Below are 20,618 nucleotides of genomic sequence, written 5' to 3' on the forward strand. Positions count from 1 at the left end.
GATTCCGGTTGGTCAAGAACGTGCCGGTATCTCAGAGGGGGACTGCCGGGCAGGAGAGGCAGTCATAGCTCGCTCGCATCCCGACTCCTCAGTCTCTATCTGCTGATCGCGCCGAGATGTTTACGCAGTTGTCATGAATGGTTGTAGCGCATCGTCGTTGTTTATCAAATCCATGGAGCGGTGCTCTCTGAAGCATGCGACGTTGATGGTCGACCAAGGGACGTCATGAATACGGCTTTGCTTGATGTTGATCAGACATAGGAGCCCGGGCCGGGCCAACGCGGAGAGTAAGACGCCGGTAAGTTGCCGGAATAAACGCCGAGCGCTCGGCCCGCAACTGAACGCCGCGACGGATCACGGAATCAGGAGTCAAGCGGTGCCCTGCGGACATCGCCGAAGACACCGAGGCCTGGCCAAACAGTAAGTAGCGTCGTCCTTGGGAGCGTCGTCCTTGGGAGATGTCGTCAACTCATATGAGCAAGGATTATTTTCAGGAATTAAAGAGCTTGGAAAACCGAAACGCCAGGAAGTACCACTCAAGCGGGCCTTGCGAACGAGGCCAAAGGCGATCGAGGTGAGGAACGACCAGAGACGCTACGCATCGCGAGACGCAACGCACCTTGTGAGCACGCGTGCGATATCACAAGCGCGAGAAGCTAATCGAACGTTCAGCGCCCCGCTCCACGCTCCCGCGTTTGCCACATCCTCGCCCTCCATCCACTGTCGTCTGTCGGCGGCCTCTCACTCTCGAACACATCCAGAAAGCCCGACGATCAACATTGTGGTCCGTTGCCGAGTGCTCGGTGAGTGTCTCGCTACGTCGTGCGACACTCTACGAGCGTCTCACCATTCGTCTGTCTTCGCCGCCTCTCCTCTGCCCTCCTCTCCTCTCCTCGCCGCTCCCTCTCTCACCTCTTCTTTCTGCCCCAACCAAAGCACTCCTCTATACAACCAGATTACCACCGCGTTGGTGACGCCAGTGGCGACGCCCTGCCGCCCGCGCACGTCTCCCGCGCGTGCTAGCCCAGGTGAGTGTCGTCACTCGACTTCGCGCTGGATCTTCTCCCCGTCCTTCCCCCGTCCCCTTCATCCTCCACGCCGCCGCGACCGCCGAATACCCACGTCCTACCGTCGTCCACGCGTGTCGACGCTCTGCCACACGCGCACGTGTCACTCCCGCGATAGCCCAGGTGAGCTTTTCCTCGTTACTCTTTGCGTTGGGTCCTCAACAGATCATCCCCCTCCCCCTTTGCGACCGCCGGACCCGCCGCAAATTTCACTCTCGGTCTTGTTCCGCAAACGTGCCCCCGGTCTCGCGCGCGCGCCTCACCCGCGTGGCAGCCAAGGTGAGTACCTCGTCACTCGTGTTCGCGCTAGGTTCTGAACAGACCGTCCCTACCTTCACGCCGCCACGACCACCCGTGCTCGCGCCCCGGACCGTCAACGTTCATTCTCCCAGCGACCGTCACACCTTATTCGATCTCGCCGGCCGATGAAAATGGAACACCGCAATGTGAGCGCGTTCTTCGTACCTATATATGGTTCTGAGGAGTTTGGCGATCTTGTGCAGACGTTGCGTCAGATGATGCAAGGCCCATTCGTCGAAATGGACACCGCGGTGGTGCTTACGGTACGTATTTCAGCTTTGTTGCAAGGAAATGTGCTTACATGTGCGTTTCAGGCTATCAAAGTCGGTCTTGGGGAACGAATCAAGCAGAAGAAGAGTGGGGGAACCATAAGCTTCCCCATGGTCGGTGTCGATTCTGGCACGAGACAACCCAAACCCTAGGTTGGCACAAGGTAAGCTACGTTCTGTCACGGCGTGAGGGCTACCTGATGGAGCGTCACAGGATCATGGCGGCGGTGGAAAGGGAAAGGGCAAGAAGAGGTTGGCGAAGGGGAAGAAGTTCTGATCGGACGTGGTGGAGAGGTGAGTGCGGTTTTCTCTCGTGGCTATACAATAGTTACTTACGGTGCTGTTCAGCATGGGGCGCGACCTCATGCTCGCCCTATGCCTGGAGAACGCCGCCGGGGGGTTCAGCGTTTGGAGGTGGAACCGGATTTGTGCTCGTAACTGGCAGCGCCCTTCGTAGAAATGTTTTGTTTTGTGGTACTCTTCCTGTTCTTACAACTACGGGCCGGCGGACCGCGCGACGCGTCTCCGAGAAAACCGGAATGAGATCGACCTGAACGTCATCGAGTCACTGCGGGGGTGGCTGTGGTCAGCTAGGGACATCCTCGCTCCCCAGGAGCCCCCAGGTTCCTGGGGGCGCGGCATCGCGCGAGGTCGCGTCGCGCGCGCGCGGCGTAGGCTGGCACCATGGAACGATAGTTCACACTATCTGAGGCAGTGCTGGAATCTAGAGCACCGATGATGGAAATCAGCGGGGGCGCCGGCGGACGCATGGCACATCAAGCATTGCGATCATTGCCCTCCGGCGCCGCATGGTACGGGGACCTGAGGGGGGACGGCGCGGACGGGGGCAAGTGCGCGCGCGCGAGGGCGGGAGGGTCGCGCGCGCGCGCCACGCACTCTCGCCCACGCACTCGCGCACACTGGCCGACACACGACTTCTAGGGAAACATTCGCACCATCCTCTTTGTTGCGCGAAGCAGCAGACACGGGCCGGCACCGAGAGAGGAATTCCTCACAAGAGAAAAGGTGCGCACGGCCGGGCGAGGCAATGGAGGCCGCAGGCACTGAGGGAGGAATTCCTCCCAAGGGGAAACGCGCGCAGAAGGCGCCGAGGGAGGTATTCTTCTCCAGGGGAAACACGTGCAGAAGGCACCGAGGGAGGTATTCTTCTCCAGGGGAAACACGTGCAGAAGGCACCGAGGGAGGTATTCTTCTCCAGGGGAAACACATGCAGAAGGCGCCGAGGGAGGTATTCCTCCCAAGGGGGAATGGGGGGAGGGGGTGTAAGCGCCCGCAGGACATTCCCCCAGAGCTGAAGTGTGTTTCCTGGAGGGGCTGATAGCAGTACATAGTGTATAAAATAATCCCCTAAAGAACGAGAGGGTGGCGGAGTCGGTACAGCGCTTGAGTGTTCCACTTGTGCGCGTGTTCGACTCCGAGAGAGCACGTTTGTATTTTGGTTGGCTCCTGATATCTGGCGCCAATCGGATTCATGTGCTGCCCTTTAAGCGCCTTGCATTTCCCCCGGGGAAATGGGGGTGCGTTCAGTGAACGGTGCTCATTGTTATTCACATACTGCGGTCCCTCCGCCTGGGTAATACAGGGCGTGTGGGACGAATGGGTAGCACGCTCCGCTTCTTCTTCACAAGGAGGCTTCTTGGACATGATTGCGCCGGCCTCCCTCAACCGCGTTCCCGGTCTTCATTGGCTCCGTGCACGCGCATTCGATCACGTGCATCGCCGCTTCCCAGGTGCACCGCTGGACGTGGTAATGTGTATTCAGATGGGTACACGAGGATATGAGGTGTACTTCCCTCTTCTTGACACGACTGAGGTAATCCCTTTCGCCTCTATCCACGATCCCGAATTCAAGGTGGACAGGTGGTTTGGCTTGCGCTGCGTTCGCATCCAGCCTAGCGAGGTGAGTGTTTTAGTACGTCGCAGATTGTGGAGACTGAGAGTCATCACCTGCGCAGCTCGGCCTGTACATCAGGAAGAAACGACTTGTCTCCGGTGTTCACCGGAGACTCGAGAGCCACCGGAGTCGGCTGAGACAAGTACCCAATTATGGAGACGCCAGAGACTAGGCTCGTGGCACCCGCGCACTCCGGAGACTAGGCTCGTGGCGCCCGCGCACTCCAGAGTCATAGCCGCGCACTCGACCGAGTCGTCCCGAGTATGACAGAGAAGGTTCTATGGAGTGCTCCAGAGTAGATGTCTCTGGAGCACGTCATAGCAATGAAATCCTGAGTGCAATAGTGTACAATGCAAGGCTATATTTCGCCCGGGCACGGGCAGCCTGCTGGCAGTTGTGCCACCGCCGCCCGCATGCACCATCCTGACGAGACTCAATTCCAACAGCTTGATTAAACGAATATACTATAGAGTACGACATGTAGAGAATAAGAATGTATACCGCTCAAGGCTCATGATCCGACTCGCTGTCAGTAAGCCCGGTCCGCCCCGCCAGCTGACTGGTTGCACTGCTCATCGCGGCGCTCGAGACCCGCGTGGATGAGATATTGAGATCAGTCCCCCCACCAGCACGGCTATGAATCGGTGAAGATCGTGTCAGGAAGTTAGAATGTGACACCATGTGTACTAGACGTGAAGACTGAGTGACTTACAAGGCGCGTGAATACATGCGAGTCCGGATGTTCTTCCACGCTTGCGGGTTCGCTGCCTCGTACTCCTTGAGATTGGCGAGGAAGCCCCGGTAGTGCTTGGCATGCCCTGAGGAATCGTCACCACGGTCTCCGTGGTTGAACGTATCTGCGACCTTCTTGCCACTGCTCCATTCTGCAATATGTGCTCGAATCTCAAGCGCAGATATCAGTGGAGAGCAATAGGCTGGCACTAGACACGACAACTTACAATAGTCATCACGAATGCAATGGACTCGTTTGGAAGTGGATTGAACCGCTCGGGGTATTGGAATCCCATGCTGGAGTGGCCGTCTCCTGAATCGAAGAAGGTGGCTGAGATTGCTTCAAACACGACATTGTTCTCCGCAAAACGGTCCCGTGTTGTTTCTTCATGAGGGCGAATGTCGAACGTCTTAGTAGGCAACACACAATAACGTCAGATACGGCACTTTACAGACAGTGGACATCGTGAACAAACCTTGTGATGGAAGGTGCCTTCCTTGAGCAGCCGCGCGCTCTTCCGGGCATTCTCATCCCAGTCCCTCTTCTTTTCGCTCGTCCGGAAGCCGAAAGCCTTCGCAGTTGAGGCGCGAAACGCATAGAAGGGCTCACCACGCGTGTTCGATCTTTGTGATAGGATCTGCAACCATAGTTAACGGGTGTGGAGGCGATGACGAGGGATGGACTTGCCAGGCGGATCATTCGCTGGTCCAGCTCATATGGCGGCGCGTCTCTGTTCTTAGTATGGGACGCGTACGCCACTTGCCACGCGTCTGTGATGGCTTTTTCGGCCTGTTCGTTGCTGGGAAATGCATTAGTAGTGTACAGGTAGCAATAAAACTCGTTGATGGCGCGTTCCAGGAGGGTCTTGACTTCCGGGATGTACTGGCCGCTGGACGGACGACTCTTCGGATCCACACCTAGAACCAGAACAGAGATGTTCCCAGTGGGGCCCGCAGTGTTTGTTTGGGTGGGCCGTTGATGGGGCACTGGAGGGGACAGACGAGAGCGCGACCGCAGGCGTTGAGAGCGCGATTGCGGGTGTTGAGAGCGCGATTGCGGGCGTTGAGAGCGCGATTGTGGTTGTTGAGAGCGTGATCGTGGACGACTCGAGCGCAAGGGTGGGGGCGACTGCGGGCGAGAGCGCGATGGCGGGTGTGAGCGCACCAGGTGAGAACGCCGTGATGATGGCGGCTGCGAACATGGGCGAGAAGGGGATGGCGGACGCGACAGTGGGCGACTTGAAGGGGACAGTTGCCTTGCGCGCAGGCGAGAAGCTGGAGATGGAGACTGTGGCCGCAGGCGAGAAGGGGATGGTGGCCGCGATCGCGGGTGACTTGAAGGGGATGGTTGCCTCGCACGTGGGTGAGAAGGCGATGGTGAACGTGACCACGGGCGAGAAGGGGATGGCGGCCGCGACCTTGGTTGAGAAGGTGACGACAGACGAGCTGAGGGCGACAGTGGGCGTGAGTGAATTTGTGGGTGAGGTCGAGATAGATCATCCCGATGGGAGCGTGAGGATGACCGAGCGGGTGACGAAGGGTGGGAGCGCGATGATGGCAAACCACCTGAGAGGGATGAGGGTGGTCGCGATGTCGGTGGAGAAGGCGGCCGTGAAGAACCAGCTGGCGGCGACTGCGAGTTCCGTGGTTGTTGAGAGCGCCCCCGCGGCGGGCTCCCACTGCCCTCGCGATGGGAAATGCGCATAGGGAGTGCTGTTCGTGGGGCTGTTTCGTATTTCTCGCGCACCTTTAAAAGGCAGTTGAGTATACAGCAACTGTGGATACACAAACAACGTACTTTGGCTCGCATCCCATGACTGCGCCTGAATGTTCCTCCATCTGAGAGGTACTCGTCTTCGGACTCGGGTCCAGGAGACTCAGTGCCATCGTTCTTGTTCCTAGCCGGACCGTCTCGTTGCTTCTTCTTCTTCCGAAGATCCTTGAGTTCGCGCTCGAGCTGCGCGGCCCTCTTGTCTTCTGCATCTTCGTCTACGAGTGACATTGAGTTCAGTACCACAAAGCAGAGTAGTGAACTGAGATCATACCGCCTTGTTTCCGCTTTTTAGTCGGCTTTCATGCTCTATTGGGACGCTTGTTTGAGCCAGACCCTTCTTTTTCTGCCACCTATGACCAGGTGAATGGCATGAGTAATACTGTGCAAGCTGAGGTCATAGATTTGCACACACCTCATTGTCATCGGAGGGGAGCTGATCGGCGCCCCTCTTGCTGCGTGGCGGCATGGAGAAGAAGGGGGGTCGTCGAATAGGAGATGGTGGGCGTTGCAGGCAAGCCTTGAACTGCCAGCGGGCCTGAGCGGGGTGAGTCCATGTGGGCGGAGTTTCAGATATTCGGATTTTGCCGCCACTGCTGCAAGGGGCGTATCAGCTCGCAAATTGCACCACGAAGCTCAAACTCATACGGTTTCTATCCATTTCCCTCACTCATCGCTCCATATATCCTTCTCAATGCCCCGGGCACGCCGGCACATATGCCAGTTTTGCGGCAAGGACTTCCCCACCCCACAAGGGGTACTCTCCCATATCAGCCAGTCCACTGCGTGTCGATCCGCGCGAAGTCAGAAAGTCAATCAACGCGTACAAGAGCTTCTCCATGGCATACCTCAAGAACCCCCACCCTCAGATACGACTGCCACATTCCCATCCGATCTCGGATCTCCTTCAGCAACCCTATCGGATGACAGGCAGCATGGTGTCGGCGAAGCGGCCGACCAACCCTCTCCGACGCAACCCCATCCCGGCTGCCGGGTGACTGTGGAAGAGGTCGAGGATGAAGAAGCTGGCGGACTCCCTAAACGTTTATGGCGTGGGGAATATCCGGCTTCAGGTCGCGCTGGTGAACGACTTCGAAGAGCACGTACCACATTCGAGGAGCTTCTTGCTCAGAAGCACAACAGCAAGACGCCAATCGTCTCGCCATTCGCATCTGAAGAAGAGTGGGACTTGGTGAAGTGGCTCTTCACGAGCGGACTGAGCCAGCAAGCCATCGAAGAGTATCTATCATTGCCATTAGTTCGTGTTTATTCTTCTGTCCAATAGTCACCCTGTTTCTCACCTCGCGAAGGTTCGTCGCACAGCAGATCTGTCGTTTCGGAACAAGTACGAGCTGTTGAAGAAGCTAGATCAACTTCCCGGGGGCACAGCGGAGTGGATCTGTAACGAGTGGGAGCTGGTGGGCGATGAGAAGGACGATAACGGGAAGATGAAGACGGAAAATGTGGAGTTATGGCGTCGCAACCCAGTGGAGATCGTCCGTGAACTCTTGGGTAACCCTGTGTTCGACGGAGTTGTGAGGTTTGCTCCCGAGAGGCTTGTCGCGTCCAAGGATGGTTCGGAGATTGTCATCGAGGAGATGTGGACGGCTGACTGGTGGTGGGAAACACAGGTGAGTAGCATCACACCATGCGGCAGCTGGGCAACATCTCACGTACCGTTATGGCGCAGGGGAACCTCCCGGCTGGAGCCACCATCGCTCCGGTCATTCTCTCATCGGACAAGACCCAGCTCTCGCGCTTTTCAGGCGACAAGCAAGCGTGGCCTGTCTATATGACGATAGGAAACATCCCGAAGGGCATCCGCCGTCAGCCCTCCATGCGCGCAATGGTTCTTGTGGGGTACATACCGGTCACGAAGCTCGAATGCTTCAAGAAATCCGCCCGTTCCCTCGAACAATGGCGGTTTTTCCATCATTGTATGGCGAAGATCCTGGAACCATTGAAGGCTGCAGCACAGGACGGCGTTGAGATGGTCTGCGCAGACGGGTTCATCCGGCGAGTCCATCCCATCATCGCTGCATACATCGCCGATCACCCGGAGCAGTGTCTTGTGTCTTGCTGCAAGGAGAACTGTTGCCCCAAGTGCACCGTCCACTCGAACTCGGTGGCGATCCCGTCCACTGCATGATGAAGGATCCGGAATCAGTATATGAAGTCATCGACGAGCAAGACCAAGGCCTCAAACCTTCGGAGTTCGAAGACCTAGGCCTGAAACTCATTGATCCCTTCTGGCGGGATCATCCACACTGCGACATCTTCTCCTGCTTCACGCCCGACCTACTGCATCAGTTACACAAGGGAGTGTTCAAGGACCATACCGTCTCATGGGTGACAGATGCTCTTGCTGGTGGAGCGGACGAGCTTGACAGGCGATTCAAGGCAATGCCGTCTCACCCCAGTCTCCGGCACTTCAAGAAGGGGATATCGTTGGTGTCGCAGTGGACGGGAACGGAGTACAAGAACATGGAGCGTGTCTTCCTTGGCGCTCTAACAGGCGCGGCTGAACAACCGGAAGTCGTGCGCGCCGTGCGCGCGGTTCTCGACTTCATCTACTACGCTCACTTCGAGGCTCACACTAGTCGCTCCCTTGCCCGCCCCGAGTCCGTGTGGCGTTCTTTCCATGCCCACAAACACGTCTTCGCCTCCCTTGGCATCCGCGACCATTTCAACATTCCTAAAATCCACGCCGCCATCCACTACCCCGTCTCCATCCGTCAACTCGGTTCGGCTGACGGCTTCAACACGGAAGCATCGGAGCACCTCCATATCGACTGCACCAAAGATGCCTACAATGCGTCGAACAAGCGGGCGTACATCAAGCAGATGACAACGTGGTTGAACCGCCAGGAGACCATCTCGCGCTTTCAGCACTTCCTCGACTGGGCCAAGCAAGCAGATCTCACCCGCAAGGATTCGGACATGGACACACCAGGGGCGGCAGGGTGCATCGAGGACACGGACGGCGACATTGAGATGACAGACTCCGTGGGTGATTCAAACGGTGCGCTTCCCCCCTACCTTGTTGCGAAAAAACCTCCCCTTCCCGCTGTCCCCATCCGCGAACTGGTCCAACGCTTTGGTTGCACCAACTTTGTGCGCAACCTGGAAGACCACCTCAAGACCGTATTTCTCTCTCGCCCCCGCCCACCCACAGTTCTCATCTCTGGGAGTCAGACATTCCCGGTGTATCACCGAATGTCTCTGTACCTCCCTGCAATGCGCCAAGTCTCCCCGGTTCCCATCAAGGACGTCGTTCGAGCCACACCATTCAAGCCCGCTCGACCTCTCCATCCTGCGATTCCCGCTCACTTTGACACTGTTCTCGCCTGGGAGCCAGGTGTGGAACCGGTGGAAGGGCCCATAGTTTCGATTGAGGGTGTGTTCCTTGCCATGAGTCGCATTTTTGGTGCGCAAAGCTGACACTTTTGTTCTATCGCAGGGTTGCGTGTCGCTCGTGTGCGAGCGATCTTCCGCATGCCCGCAGGTTTTGGCACACACTTCAAGCACCCACTCGCCTACGTCGAGTGGTTCACTCCGTTCCGTGCTGAGCCTGACCCCGTCAATGAGCAGCAGTGAATCGCTAGAAACACCTGTTGTGAGTACTTATCGGCAGGTGCAGATGCACCTGTCGTAAGCGCCCAAAACAATGGAGGCACGGGAGTCGAACCCGAACCCACAGCGTGAATCCATAGTGATGTATGCCACTACACTATAGATCTGCATTTACCTCCCTATGTTCTCAAATTATACCACCTTTGGTATACGGCACGGACGCGTGGCGCGCATCAACGGGCCCGCTGATGCGCGCTACGCGTCCTTCGCTGTCGCTGTCCTCACTCGCTTCCTCCTGCCCCTGCTCCTCTCCTCCACCCTCGCTGCCCCTAGCCTCCCCGCTCTGTCCAGGCAGACGATAGCGACCATATGGTCGACTGTCGTCTGCTATTGGACTCCGGTGTCACCAGGTGACACCGACCTTCCCTCCTCCGACCTCCCTCGACCTCAACCTCAACCTCGATCCCGCCCTATACCGACCTTCCCGACCGCACTCACAACAAAAAACACCGCACGAGGACGTCCATACGATGGAGATCGGAATATGGGGGCCGCGGCGATGTGCCGCGGCACTTGTTTTTTGGTGAGTCCTCCGCTCCGTCCTCTTGCACTCCCGATGCCCACCCATGCCCCCTGCCTACGACAGGCCGAGGACGTCCACACTGACGTCCTCCTCCGCGCCGCTCTCCTCCGCCCGCATCGCCCGCCCTCGCCTTCCGCCTCTGCGTCGCCCTCATCGCGTCACCCTCCTCCGCCACGTCCCGGCCCTCCTCCACCTCCGCGTCCTCCGCCCACGTCACCGTCCTCGTCCTGCTCGTCCTCCCCTTCCCCATCATCCTCCTTTGCCCGGCGCCCGCTTCACCCTCCTCCGCCCGCGTGCGGCCCTCCACCTCCTCCCGTGAGCCCTCCGTGTCGCCCACGTCCACGTCGCCCATCTTCTCCGTCTCGTCCCGGCCCTCCACCTCCTCCTACCAGCCCTCCGCGTTGCCCTCCGCCGCCGCCGTGTCCACCGCCTCCGCCTCCGCGTCCCTGCCCTCTGTGTCGCCCACCATCGCCCGCGTCGCCCTCCGCCTCCTCCGTCTCGCTCGCCTCCGCGCTGCCCACCTCCGCGCGTGTCGCACGCCTCCGCTTGCGTCGTCCTCCGCGCCGCCAGCCTCCCCACGCGTCGCCCTCCACCTTGTTTACCTCGTCCCGGCCCTCCGCCTTGCCCTCCTTCGCGTCCACGCCACCCTCTGCATCGTCCCAGCTCTCCGCCTCGCCCGCCTCCGCGTCGCTCGCCTCCGCGCCCGCCTCCTACGTGCTGCGCGCGCCTCGCGCGCCTTCACCAGCGTCCCCCTCCTTCGTCCGCGGCGCCCTCCTCCGCCTCCAACCGCCGTGCCGCGCTACCTCCATGTTGTAGTAGAATATACTAAATATATTTCATCTCTCATAATAAACTAGTACGCCTACGGAAGGACGGCGGGGAGTCGGGACGACGAGCACGGGTGGGCGCCCATATGAGGTGCGTGTGCGCGCCTGGGGAAGTGGCGTGATGGGGGTGGATATAGCAACGGGGTGGTACCTGAGATCAACAGATGCATCTGCACCTGCCGACAGGCTATGGGAACAGATGCACCTGGCGATTCACTACTGTAGCGTCAATGGTATGTTCCGCGTATCTGTCTCTACAAATAATTATCGCCGCCGCTCTTCTATCATTCCTGTTACCTCCATTGTTCGAAGCTGTCATCTTATACCTGTGTGGGGACGGGAGGTTGATCGGACATGGACAACAGATAACGTACTAGATAAATGTGAGAGGTTCTTCTTGAATCCTTACCTTCGTCATCACGACTTTGTACTACTCCGTTATCTACGTGATGATACATGATTTGGTGCTCTACAACTTCTCATGTGTGCTCCGGTGGCCCATGTACATGCTCGATCTTTAAGCTGCAACGCGCTCATGAACACTCCCGGGCATCCTCCCATGTTCGCGCGAGCTAGAGAGGTGTTGCGGAAGCTCACAGGAGCTAGAGAGACGGCACAGATGCTCACGCGTGCAAGAGAGGTGGAATGGATGCTCACGCGAGCCAGAGAGGCGGCGCGGATGCTCGCGCGTGCGAGAGAGGCGGCAAGGATGCTCGCGAGTGCGAGAGAGGCGGCACGGACGCTCGCGCGGTCTCAAGATGGCCGGTCAGCGCTAGATAGCCCTCCGGAGCCGCCTGGAGCATGGCTCTGAGTGAGCGAGCACGACAGAGCGCCCAGTCACGTTCTGGAGCAAACGGTTTTTTCCTGATGTAAGGCAGACGAAGAAGGCGAAGGCAAGAACGGAGGGGACAGGCACAGTACCTGCGGTAGAGCGGAATGCATCACGCACAAAGGACTACACTCGTGTTATGCCTCGTACCATAGTAGTATCGGTTAATGTCAACGGCAAGCCCGTTCGGGCTCTTCTGGATTCTGGATCTATGGCGGATTTCGTGTCAACAACGCTTGTCGATCAGCTCAAGCTTAAGCCGGAGTTTCTAGAGAAACCGTTACCTGTACAACTTGCAGTTCATGGATCGCGTTCTAAGATCAATTGCTCAGTTACGGTTGACTTCGAGTATCAGGAAATAAGAACCAAGCGACGTTTCGATGTCGTTAACCTCGACAACTACGACATGATCCTCGGCACGCCGTTCTTGTACCAACACAAGGTTGCAATCGGCTTCAATCCAACTCGTGTGGTGATAGGATCGACACAGCCGTGTGAGATTCCTCCAGGACGCGAGGACACGGCCGTCATTCAGTCAGCAGCGGCAGACCTGTTGGACGACGAACTAGAGAAGCTGCGTTAGCAGCTAACCAAGGACGCAGCGGACTTATGCCAGGACGGGGCGCGTGCGGCACTCCCTCCGATACGAGACATCAACCATACGATCCCTCTCATTGATGAGGCGAAGATCTATGGCTGGCGGCCGTCTAGATGCCCGGATGCGCTTCGCCCGCAATGGCAAGAGAAGAAGAATGCTTACCTTGAGTCTGGGCGGTGGCGACTTGCATCTGGTACGAATGCGTCACCTATGCTGATGATTCCGAAGCCTGCACGCGAAGACGGAGTCTTGCAGCTGCGCACTGTTGTGGATAAACGTCAGCAGAACGCGAACACAAAGAAGTTAGCAGCACCGTTGCCAGATATCGACAGTATCCTGCGCAATGTGGTGAAGCATAGGTACCGTAGTATCATAGATGGAAAAGACGCGTACGAACAAATCCGGGTGGTGCCCGAACACGTCTCCAGGACGCTTTTCACGACGCCGGACGGCACTATGGAAAGCTTAGTCTTGCAGCAAGGGGATGTGAATGGTCCGACAACGTACCAGATGGTCATGAACCACATTTTCGCACCGTACATCGGCGTGTTCATGGACGTATATCTAGACGACATTGTCATCTACTCAGACACGGTTGAAGATCATTTGAAGCACGTACGAATAGTCTTTGACGTCCTGCGACGCGAGAAGTTCTTCTTGGGCGCAGATAAGATGTATTTCTTCGCACGAGAACTGAAGATTCTAGGACATGTCATAGACGAGCATGGTATCAGGATGGATCCTTACAAGGTTGATTCGGTTTTGAACTGGAAGACACCAACGAACAAGACGTTGCTGGCGAGCTTCCTCGGTGCTGTAGGATTCTTGGCTCCAGACTGCGAAGGGATCAGGATTCCAATGGGCACGCTTTCAAGCATGACAAGTGCGTCGCGCTCGTGGCTCTGGATGCCAACAGCGCAGCGTGCATTCGACGCTGTTAAGGAATCCGTGCATAAGTGGCGCAACAACCGTAGAGTGACATTGGATTACTCGGAGGGCGCACCTCCTATCTACCTCGTGACGGACGCGTCTTTGACGGGCGCGAGCGGATACATCTGCCAGGGCGCGGATTTGAAAACCGCGAAGGTCATCGCGTTCTGGTCGGGCAAGTTCAACTCGGCTCAGCAGAACTATCCAGTACATGAACTCGAATTACTTGCCATTGTGGAATCCCTCAAACGGTTTCGTCCTCTTCTTTATGGCACAACCTTCCGCATTTGCACGGATCATTGATCCCTGGAGAGCTTCATGACGCAGAAGCACCTGTCGCCGCGTCAGCACAGGTGGCTAGACATCATGAACGAGTTCTCGTTCATAGTGGAGTACATACCTGGTGAAACGAACGTGCTGGCCGACGCTCTGTCACGCGTGTACAGTGATGAGCAGCCAGGGACAGAGCGCGCGGCGTCGGAGTTTGTGGGCGACGATGGAGCGGGTGTACCGCAAACGTCTAGGCTCAGGGACATCTTGCGGCCGGTGTACACTGGTGCAGCTGCGGTGGTGGACTTCGCATTGAGACGATCAGCTCGCCTACGGGACAAGCAGAAGCAATCGGGCACTTACCGCGCTATGCATGAGGGTGCAGGGCTGCCAGACGAAGACGAAGCGACTGGTCAGGATGACACAGAACGAGTGGCTGCGAAAGCGACTCACCGGAACGATGAGCATGGGACTGACAAGGGTACGCGGCGTAAGCGTACAGCAAAGGGCGCGTCGCGCCAACCGGAGCCGAGCTCCCACGACCGGGTGACCGCGTCTGAGACCGCGTCGCCGTCCGAGCTGCCCGCGGGTGGACTGGAGGACACGACGATCGTCCCTACAGCAGGCGGACTGGGGATGGACCTGTTTGACGCCTTCCGCGGACGATATGCGGAGGATGAGTTCTTTGCGCGGGTAATGCGCGAACTCGCAGGTCATCCCTCTTACCTCAAGCGCGACGAGCTTCTGTACATTGTTATTGGTGAGGTGCCTCGCCTCTGCATTCCAGATATTGAGGTGGGTTCGCGTAGTGCGCGCGAGATCGTAATTCGCCACGCGCACTCGATCCTGGCTCATCTCGGCGCGCGCAAGACTTTGGACTACTTGCGTGTGGAGGTTTGGTGGCCTACAATGGTCAAGGACGTCAATGAGTACTGTTCATCCTGCGCTGTATGCGCGACGACGAAGTCCGTACCGGCGAAGCCGCAGGGACTCTTGCGTCCTCTTGAAGTACCACGTCGTCCCTGGCAGCACATCGGCATTGATTTTGTTGGACCGCTGCCGGGATCTTCAAATCGCCTTGGAGAATTCGATATGATCTGTGTTATAATTGACCACCTCACGTCTATGGTGCATTTGGTACCCACGCGACAGACTTACAGTGCAACAGACATCGCAGAAGTCGTTTTTGAACATGTCTACAAGCTCCATGGCTTACCAGAGCGCATCATTAGTGATCGCGACACGCTGTTTACCAGCACGTTCTGGAAACGCTTGCATAAGCTTCTTGGCACAGAGCTGCGTCTTTCGTCGGCTTACCATCCACAGACAGACGGCGCGATGGAGCGTGCCAATCGAACAATGACACAGATGCTGCGTCAGTGTGTCAGACCGGATCAAAAGGATTGGGTATCACGCTTACCTGCTATCGGGCTCGCGATGAACTCAGCACGCTCTGATACGACTGGCTTCAGTCCATTCTACCTGAATTACGGTCAGGTACCTCGCGCATTGATCTGGGACTCACAATCGGACTACCCTGGTGTAAGGAAATTCGCTGCGCGCATGAAGGAAGCCATAATGGCGGCGCACGATGCGATTATTGCAGCACGCACGAACCAGGCAGTTCAAGCGAACAAGCACCGGCGTCCTGCAGCGTACAAGCTTGGGGACCTGGTGTACCTGTCAACGAAAAATTTGTCCCTACCGCCTGGGCGCGCTCGCAAGCTCGTACCGAAGTTCCTGGGACCTTTTCGGATCACTGAGGTTATTGCGAACGGCGCGACTTACCGGCTAGAGCTCCCGGGTGAGCTTAGGGCACGTGGAATACACAACGCATTTCATGCGTCGTTGTTGCGCCCTCACATAGCGAACGACGACAGAAGGTTCCCGGGACGCCAATTCCACCAACTACCCGGTTTCGGCGAACGACCGCGTGAGTGGGCGGTGGATAGGATCCTCGGGCACTCGGGCCGGGGCGCTGATGCAATGTTCGAGGTGCAATGGTCGACCGGTGATGCGACCTGGGCCTCATACACCGATCTCAAACATACTCAGGCACTCACCGAATATTTTGAGGCACTGGGGATCCTAGGAACGCGTGGTTTGACCGAGGAACATCCACGCACAGAGGGTGAGCGCGACGACGCGACAAGGGTAAGCGCCGTGCACTGCAGCTGCATGGGTTTTAAGGTTGCGATTGGCTTCCCGACAGACTCGGTTGCCCCGCACTCACCGACCTCACTGCGCTCTCCCGCTCTTGCTACTACCTCGCGCTTCCACTCCGCCATGTCTGACAACCAACCCAACTCATTCGACTACTTCAACAACCTCTTGCAAAGCGCTCCGGTGGCGCCGGGCAGCTCGGGGGATGCCGCGGACGGTTCCAACAACCAGGCCCCGACTCCCAACGTCGGCAGGAATCTACCTCGCTCCGGGACGCAGGGGATTGCCATGTCCGAGGCCGCCCTCGTGACCTTCCTCACCTTCATGCACAACCAGACGTTGACTCGCGACAACATGCTCCAGGCCATGAGGGCTGCACAGCCCACCATCCCCACTGGTCCCCGCGCTCTCCATTACGCTGGACGTGGCCGCGGCATGGTGCGCGGCCGTGGCGGTGCTTTCGCGCACCGCGGCTATGGGCGTGGCGGGCATCTCGCGAACCGCATTGGAGGCACGCACCGCGGCAAGCGCGCTGGACGTGACCACGGCGCGGACGACGGTCGTGGATGCCGCGACGGCAGCGACCCTTACCAGCGCCGGCGCCGCGACCAGGACGACGACAACAACTACGGCGGCCCCGCTCCCCCTTATGAGCCCTCCGGCTCCGGCGGCCGCGACGCGCAGGACGTCCCTATGCAGGACGCCAACTACGACGGGATGTAGGGTCCCCAGGCACTTGGTCGTGATCCTGTGAGTAGGCCTCGTTACACGAGCCCTGGAGGGCGAGTGTAAGGACTGGGACTCACGCACCAAGTACAGGAACAGTTCGGAGCCTCGCGCATCGATACAAGCACGACGCGAGGCCTCCGTGATCGCGCGCGGGCATTCTGCTGCGTGCGCCGAGCCTCCATCTGTTCCGCTCGCGCCGGACTCTCCCGGCGCTCCCTCTTCCCCTCTCTTCTCGTTGATCTCACTGTGTTTGTTTATTTGGACGATGGCTTGATTACGTTACCACCTACTATACAGTTCCGGCCCGACCTCGTATATATAGACGTCTGCGCCGACCTGTAGTGGGTAGCTTTTCGGGATACAACTGTCTCCTACTCACTCTCGTGTGCCATCTCGCTCTTCCCGTGTTCGCCTCTCCTCGACCAGCGTCTCTTCTCGACACTCTCGACACCTTCGACGCTACGCCGAGGCGGCGACCTCACACAGCTCCTGCACCACCTTGTCCGCCTTCTTGATGAAGTCCGCCTCCGTGGCTCGTCCTCCTCCATCCCCTGCCGTGGCGAGACCTCTTACCAAGACCTGGCGTTCCTTGATGTCTACTTCCTGCAGAGCGGCCGCCTGTGATGGGGGAAGTGGCACTGGCTTTCGGACGTACGCAGGGGAGGGGCGGTGTTCAGTAGTCTCCGCTAGGGTGGGGAACTCACCTGTACCCCATGCCACCGGTTTGGGGACTGCCTCCCACTCTGTCCGGATGGTCTTCAGCCTTCCGACCTCCTCTTCCATGAGCTCCCTGGTCCGAACTAGCTCCTCCCGTACCTCTGTCAACTCCTCCTTTAGCTTGTCTGCCCTCTCCGTGTCCCGCCGTTCCATCTCTCCTGCCACCTTGTCCGCCACCAGTTTCGCCATGCTGTTCGACTGCTCGTTGTTGAAGACTACTGTGGCATAGAAGGCCGCGGCCACCACTGCCTTTTTGGCTGGGTTGTTCGCCTTCATTGTGTCGGCGATGTGACGGAGGGCAGTGATGAGATTGGCGTGGCTGAGGGGTGAGGATTTCGGGATGAGGGTGTTCTGTTCGAGGTACCGCAGTGCCGTGTTTGCGTCCTTGATGTCGGTCAGCTGTTCGAGTGTCCTCTGGAGGGGGTCGGCGGGTGTGGCTGGCCGGGCTCGAGACCCCTTTGCCTGTCCGCTGGCCGCGTCTGGTCAGCTGTCTTTGTCGTTGGGGTGTTGACACGCGACATTGTCAGTCTCCTCTTTTCGTTCCTTTCGGTTCTAGTACTAGTGGAGCAGGTATAACTAGGATATTACGGTGGTAGACCGCACGCTCGAGGTCTCCCCGGTGAGAGTCGAGCGTGGGAAAATCGCCAGAGGTGGTGGTGCGAAGCCAAGCCGGGTCCTTCCTCAATTGTCAACATTCCTTCGCACCGCCGCCCCTTCACTGCAACCCGGCAAAGGTGAGGAAGGAGTGGCTCATCGCCATCCATAAGTGTTTGGAACTCGTTCCAAATGGACCGCATGGCCCACCGGGCAGCCGGACGAAGGGTGATCTCCCTTACGCACCGAGAATACGTGTAGAAGTGGGCCCAGTTGGGATGACGGCGTAGTTCGTTCGCAGACTTGAAGTGCGCGACGGTCTGTGTCAAGGTCGTCAGTTTTTAAGCCACGTTTGACACATGCAGACACTCGCGTAGAACCACCCCGGGTCGGTGCGCTCCCATTCACGACGAACCTGCGCATCTTCTTCACTAGGTGGACGGTCCCAGGATCCGCTTGATACCGCTTCGTCCCACTGCCAAGTGCTCGATTGTGAAATTCCTAGTAGATGCAGCAGCACCACCAGGGGGCGATCGCTGGGGAGGGCTTGCCAGAGGACGTCGAGAGCGGGGCGTGAAAACCGTCTGGATGAGATGGCAAGCGCAAAAAGAGTCTTGCGCGACACGTCATCTCTGCTGTCGAGATTCGTGAATATCTCCGGGAGGACGTCGTCGACCAGTTGAGGTGCAGCGACATGAACCATCTTGATTATCGAGGTCGTGGTCAGAGAGTGAGAGGTCGGACGGTCGGAGGTCGGACGACGAATTTGTCCTGAAGCCTGCGCACCGCCGGGCAGGTGCGATGGGATCCGGGATGGAGCATGCGGTGGTGTAGTTGGTTATCACGCCTGCAGATCGACGGTCTTTGGTTCAATTCCGGGCTGAATCATTTGGGTGCGAAATGGGGTTTTGTTGTGCCGGACTGAGGTCGTACATCCTCCTCACATACGATTTCACGCTCGTGGGGGGCACGACGGCGCGCCCGGAGAACATCTCAAGAATGTGAAAATTATGTCTTGCGAGCGCGAGTGCATGTTGCAGTATATACTTTCCGGACGCGAATCCACCGACGTATTTGGCTAACGTAGTAGACCTCCCTCGACGTGCATTATATCCTGTCGCAGAAACGCCGTACACGTTGGTCCCCGCGCCCGTTCTACCATTGAACAAAGTTCATCTGGACCTCGACCCGGTGCCCGGCATTCGGAAACAACGCGCCGAGGAATGTGCGCACCTCGCGCTTCGCGTCCTCCTCCCAGCTATCCTCCCGCCAACCACGCACTTTCACCAAACCCAGCCGGAGGTCGTACACCGCACGATGCGGCCCGGTGCCGGCGCCGACAACGTCCAGCGCCCCCGCGGTGAACGTCATCTGCGGGAGGTGCAGCACGCGCAGCTCTGGGAGGGCGCGCGTGAGGTCCGGCAGCACGCAGAGCGGTGCCACGTCGTCGTCCGAGCCCTGAGCGTAAAGTCCGGCCGCGATCCGGAGCTCGACGAGGGCAGGCCACACTACCGGGATCCTTCGAAGGTCGTGTGCGTTGTAGCTCATGTATTCGCCTTTGATGGTGATGTTGACGACGCGGAGCCGCTGTAGAGGCGCGAGGGGCGTGAGGATGTCGGAGAGGTGGATGATGAGGCTGCTCCATAGTGAGCGGACGATCAGCGTGAGCTCGGTGAGATGTACGTAAGCGGCTCCGATGGCGTCGAGGGGGACGCTGAGGTCCTCGGCGTAGCCTCCATCATAGAGAGTGTAAGAGAGCGAGCGGAGGGAGGGAAGCGAGGCGGAGAGCCGTGAGGGGGGCGGGGCGGAGAGATGGCACCCATGTGGCTCAACATTAATCTCGAGGTTCTGAAGAAAAGGTAGGGAGACAAGATTTGGCAGGCCGGATCGGGACAAGGAACCGGTGTTGAAAGTGAGCGACCGCAGTGCGGGCCAGTTGGCCATGCAGGCTAGATATATGGTCCTCGGATCGTCCCCGTGCACATGAAGCATCTCCAGACTGTGGTGGTTTGAGAGCAAGGCCATCCACTCGGTATTGGCGATGGTGGCGCCTTCCAGGTTGGGGCAGTGTGCGAGGAGATGGTTGGCAACTAGGGTGTCCCAATCCTTATCATCATATGCACCGTCGATTCTTGCCCAGCGTAGCCTAGGTGAAAGCAGTGCGAGCAGTCCGCTCTCAGCTTTCCAGGATTCCCCATATGTGTACTGATGTATCAGTGCGACCCAGTGTAGACGGGGGAGAATGGGGTCGTCCTTGGTGAGCAATGCATCGAGTTCTGTCCAAATTGATGGCCTCGGCAAAAGTGGGGAGAAGAAGAGGCCGATCTTCTGCACGCAACCTGCGTACATCTTGAAGCGCATCCATGCTGGGTGCAACCGTAGGTCATGCAAAGACTTGACGTGCGCGACAGTCTACAACGAAGACGTCAATGTCTGGAATAATGTCACAAGGGACCATCAAACACTTGCATAATTCCACTCCCAGTGTGCGCAGAACCGATGTTCATCCTCGTTCAAAGTATGGGGTCTGGGCCGTGCGATCCCCAAGGTATGAAGAAGTGAGACCAAAGGGTAATCACTGGGTAGCGATTTCCAGAGGATACGGAGAGCGATAGAGGAAAGAGTTCGGCAGGACAATGCAAGCGCGAGGAGAGTCCTGCGAGACGCCCCATCTGTGTTGTCGAAGCTTGAAAGTATCCCCGGAAAGATGTCGTGTACAAGCTGGGGAGGGCTCTCGTATGACATTTCCTT

General features: G+C 58.0%; 5 protein-coding genes across 5 annotated transcripts; 2 read left to right on the forward strand and 3 right to left on the reverse strand.

The window, feature by feature from the left end:
* Window positions 1–1,498: 1,498 nt before the first annotated feature.
* Window positions 1,499–1,913, forward strand: BXZ73DRAFT_103912 (uncharacterized protein; the record flags this gene model as incomplete). The annotated part of the gene is made up of 4 exons (XM_048015734.1): window positions 1,499–1,630; window positions 1,682–1,724; window positions 1,790–1,800; window positions 1,851–1,913. 4 exons carry the CDS (start codon window positions 1,499–1,501, stop codon window positions 1,911–1,913), a joined length of 249 nt encoding a protein of 82 aa, XP_047875172.1.
* Window positions 1,914–4,055: 2,142 nt separating this feature from the next.
* BXZ73DRAFT_51115 (uncharacterized protein) lies at window positions 4,056–5,166 on the reverse strand (the record flags this gene model as incomplete). Its single annotated transcript, XM_048020561.1, has 4 exons — window positions 4,056–4,185; window positions 4,264–4,454; window positions 4,511–4,693; window positions 4,957–5,166. Coding segments are annotated over 4 exons (714 nt in total), but the record flags the coding sequence as incomplete, so codon positions are not given.
* Window positions 5,167–6,748: 1,582 nt separating this feature from the next.
* Window positions 6,749–11,497, forward strand: BXZ73DRAFT_91463 (uncharacterized protein; the record flags this gene model as incomplete). The annotated part of the gene is made up of 8 exons (XM_048025984.1): window positions 6,749–7,127; window positions 7,155–7,316; window positions 7,381–7,685; window positions 7,745–7,840; window positions 8,003–8,179; window positions 8,209–9,412; window positions 9,515–9,602; window positions 11,263–11,497. 8 exons carry the CDS (start codon window positions 6,749–6,751, stop codon window positions 11,495–11,497), a joined length of 2,646 nt encoding a protein of 881 aa, XP_047875174.1.
* Window positions 11,498–17,015: 5,518 nt separating this feature from the next.
* BXZ73DRAFT_103916 (uncharacterized protein) lies at window positions 17,016–18,570 on the reverse strand (the record flags this gene model as incomplete). Its single annotated transcript, XM_048015735.1, has 4 exons — window positions 17,016–17,194; window positions 17,261–17,742; window positions 18,114–18,187; window positions 18,283–18,570. 4 exons carry the CDS (start codon window positions 18,568–18,570, stop codon window positions 17,016–17,018), a joined length of 1,023 nt encoding a protein of 340 aa, XP_047875175.1.
* A 452-nt stretch (window positions 18,571–19,022) lies between these two features.
* Window positions 19,023–20,216, reverse strand: BXZ73DRAFT_103917 (uncharacterized protein; the record flags this gene model as incomplete). The annotated part of the gene is made up of 1 exon (XM_048015736.1): window positions 19,023–20,216. One exon carries the CDS (start codon window positions 20,214–20,216, stop codon window positions 19,023–19,025), a length of 1,194 nt encoding a protein of 397 aa, XP_047875176.1.
* Window positions 20,217–20,618: the final 402 nt, after the last annotated feature.

The sequence above is a fragment of the Epithele typhae genome (assembly GCF_022376455.1).
Source record: "Epithele typhae strain CBS 203.58 chromosome Unknown BXZ73scaffold_46, whole genome shotgun sequence".
NCBI classification, from domain to species: Eukaryota; Fungi; Basidiomycota; class Agaricomycetes; order Polyporales; family Epitheliaceae; genus Epithele; species Epithele typhae.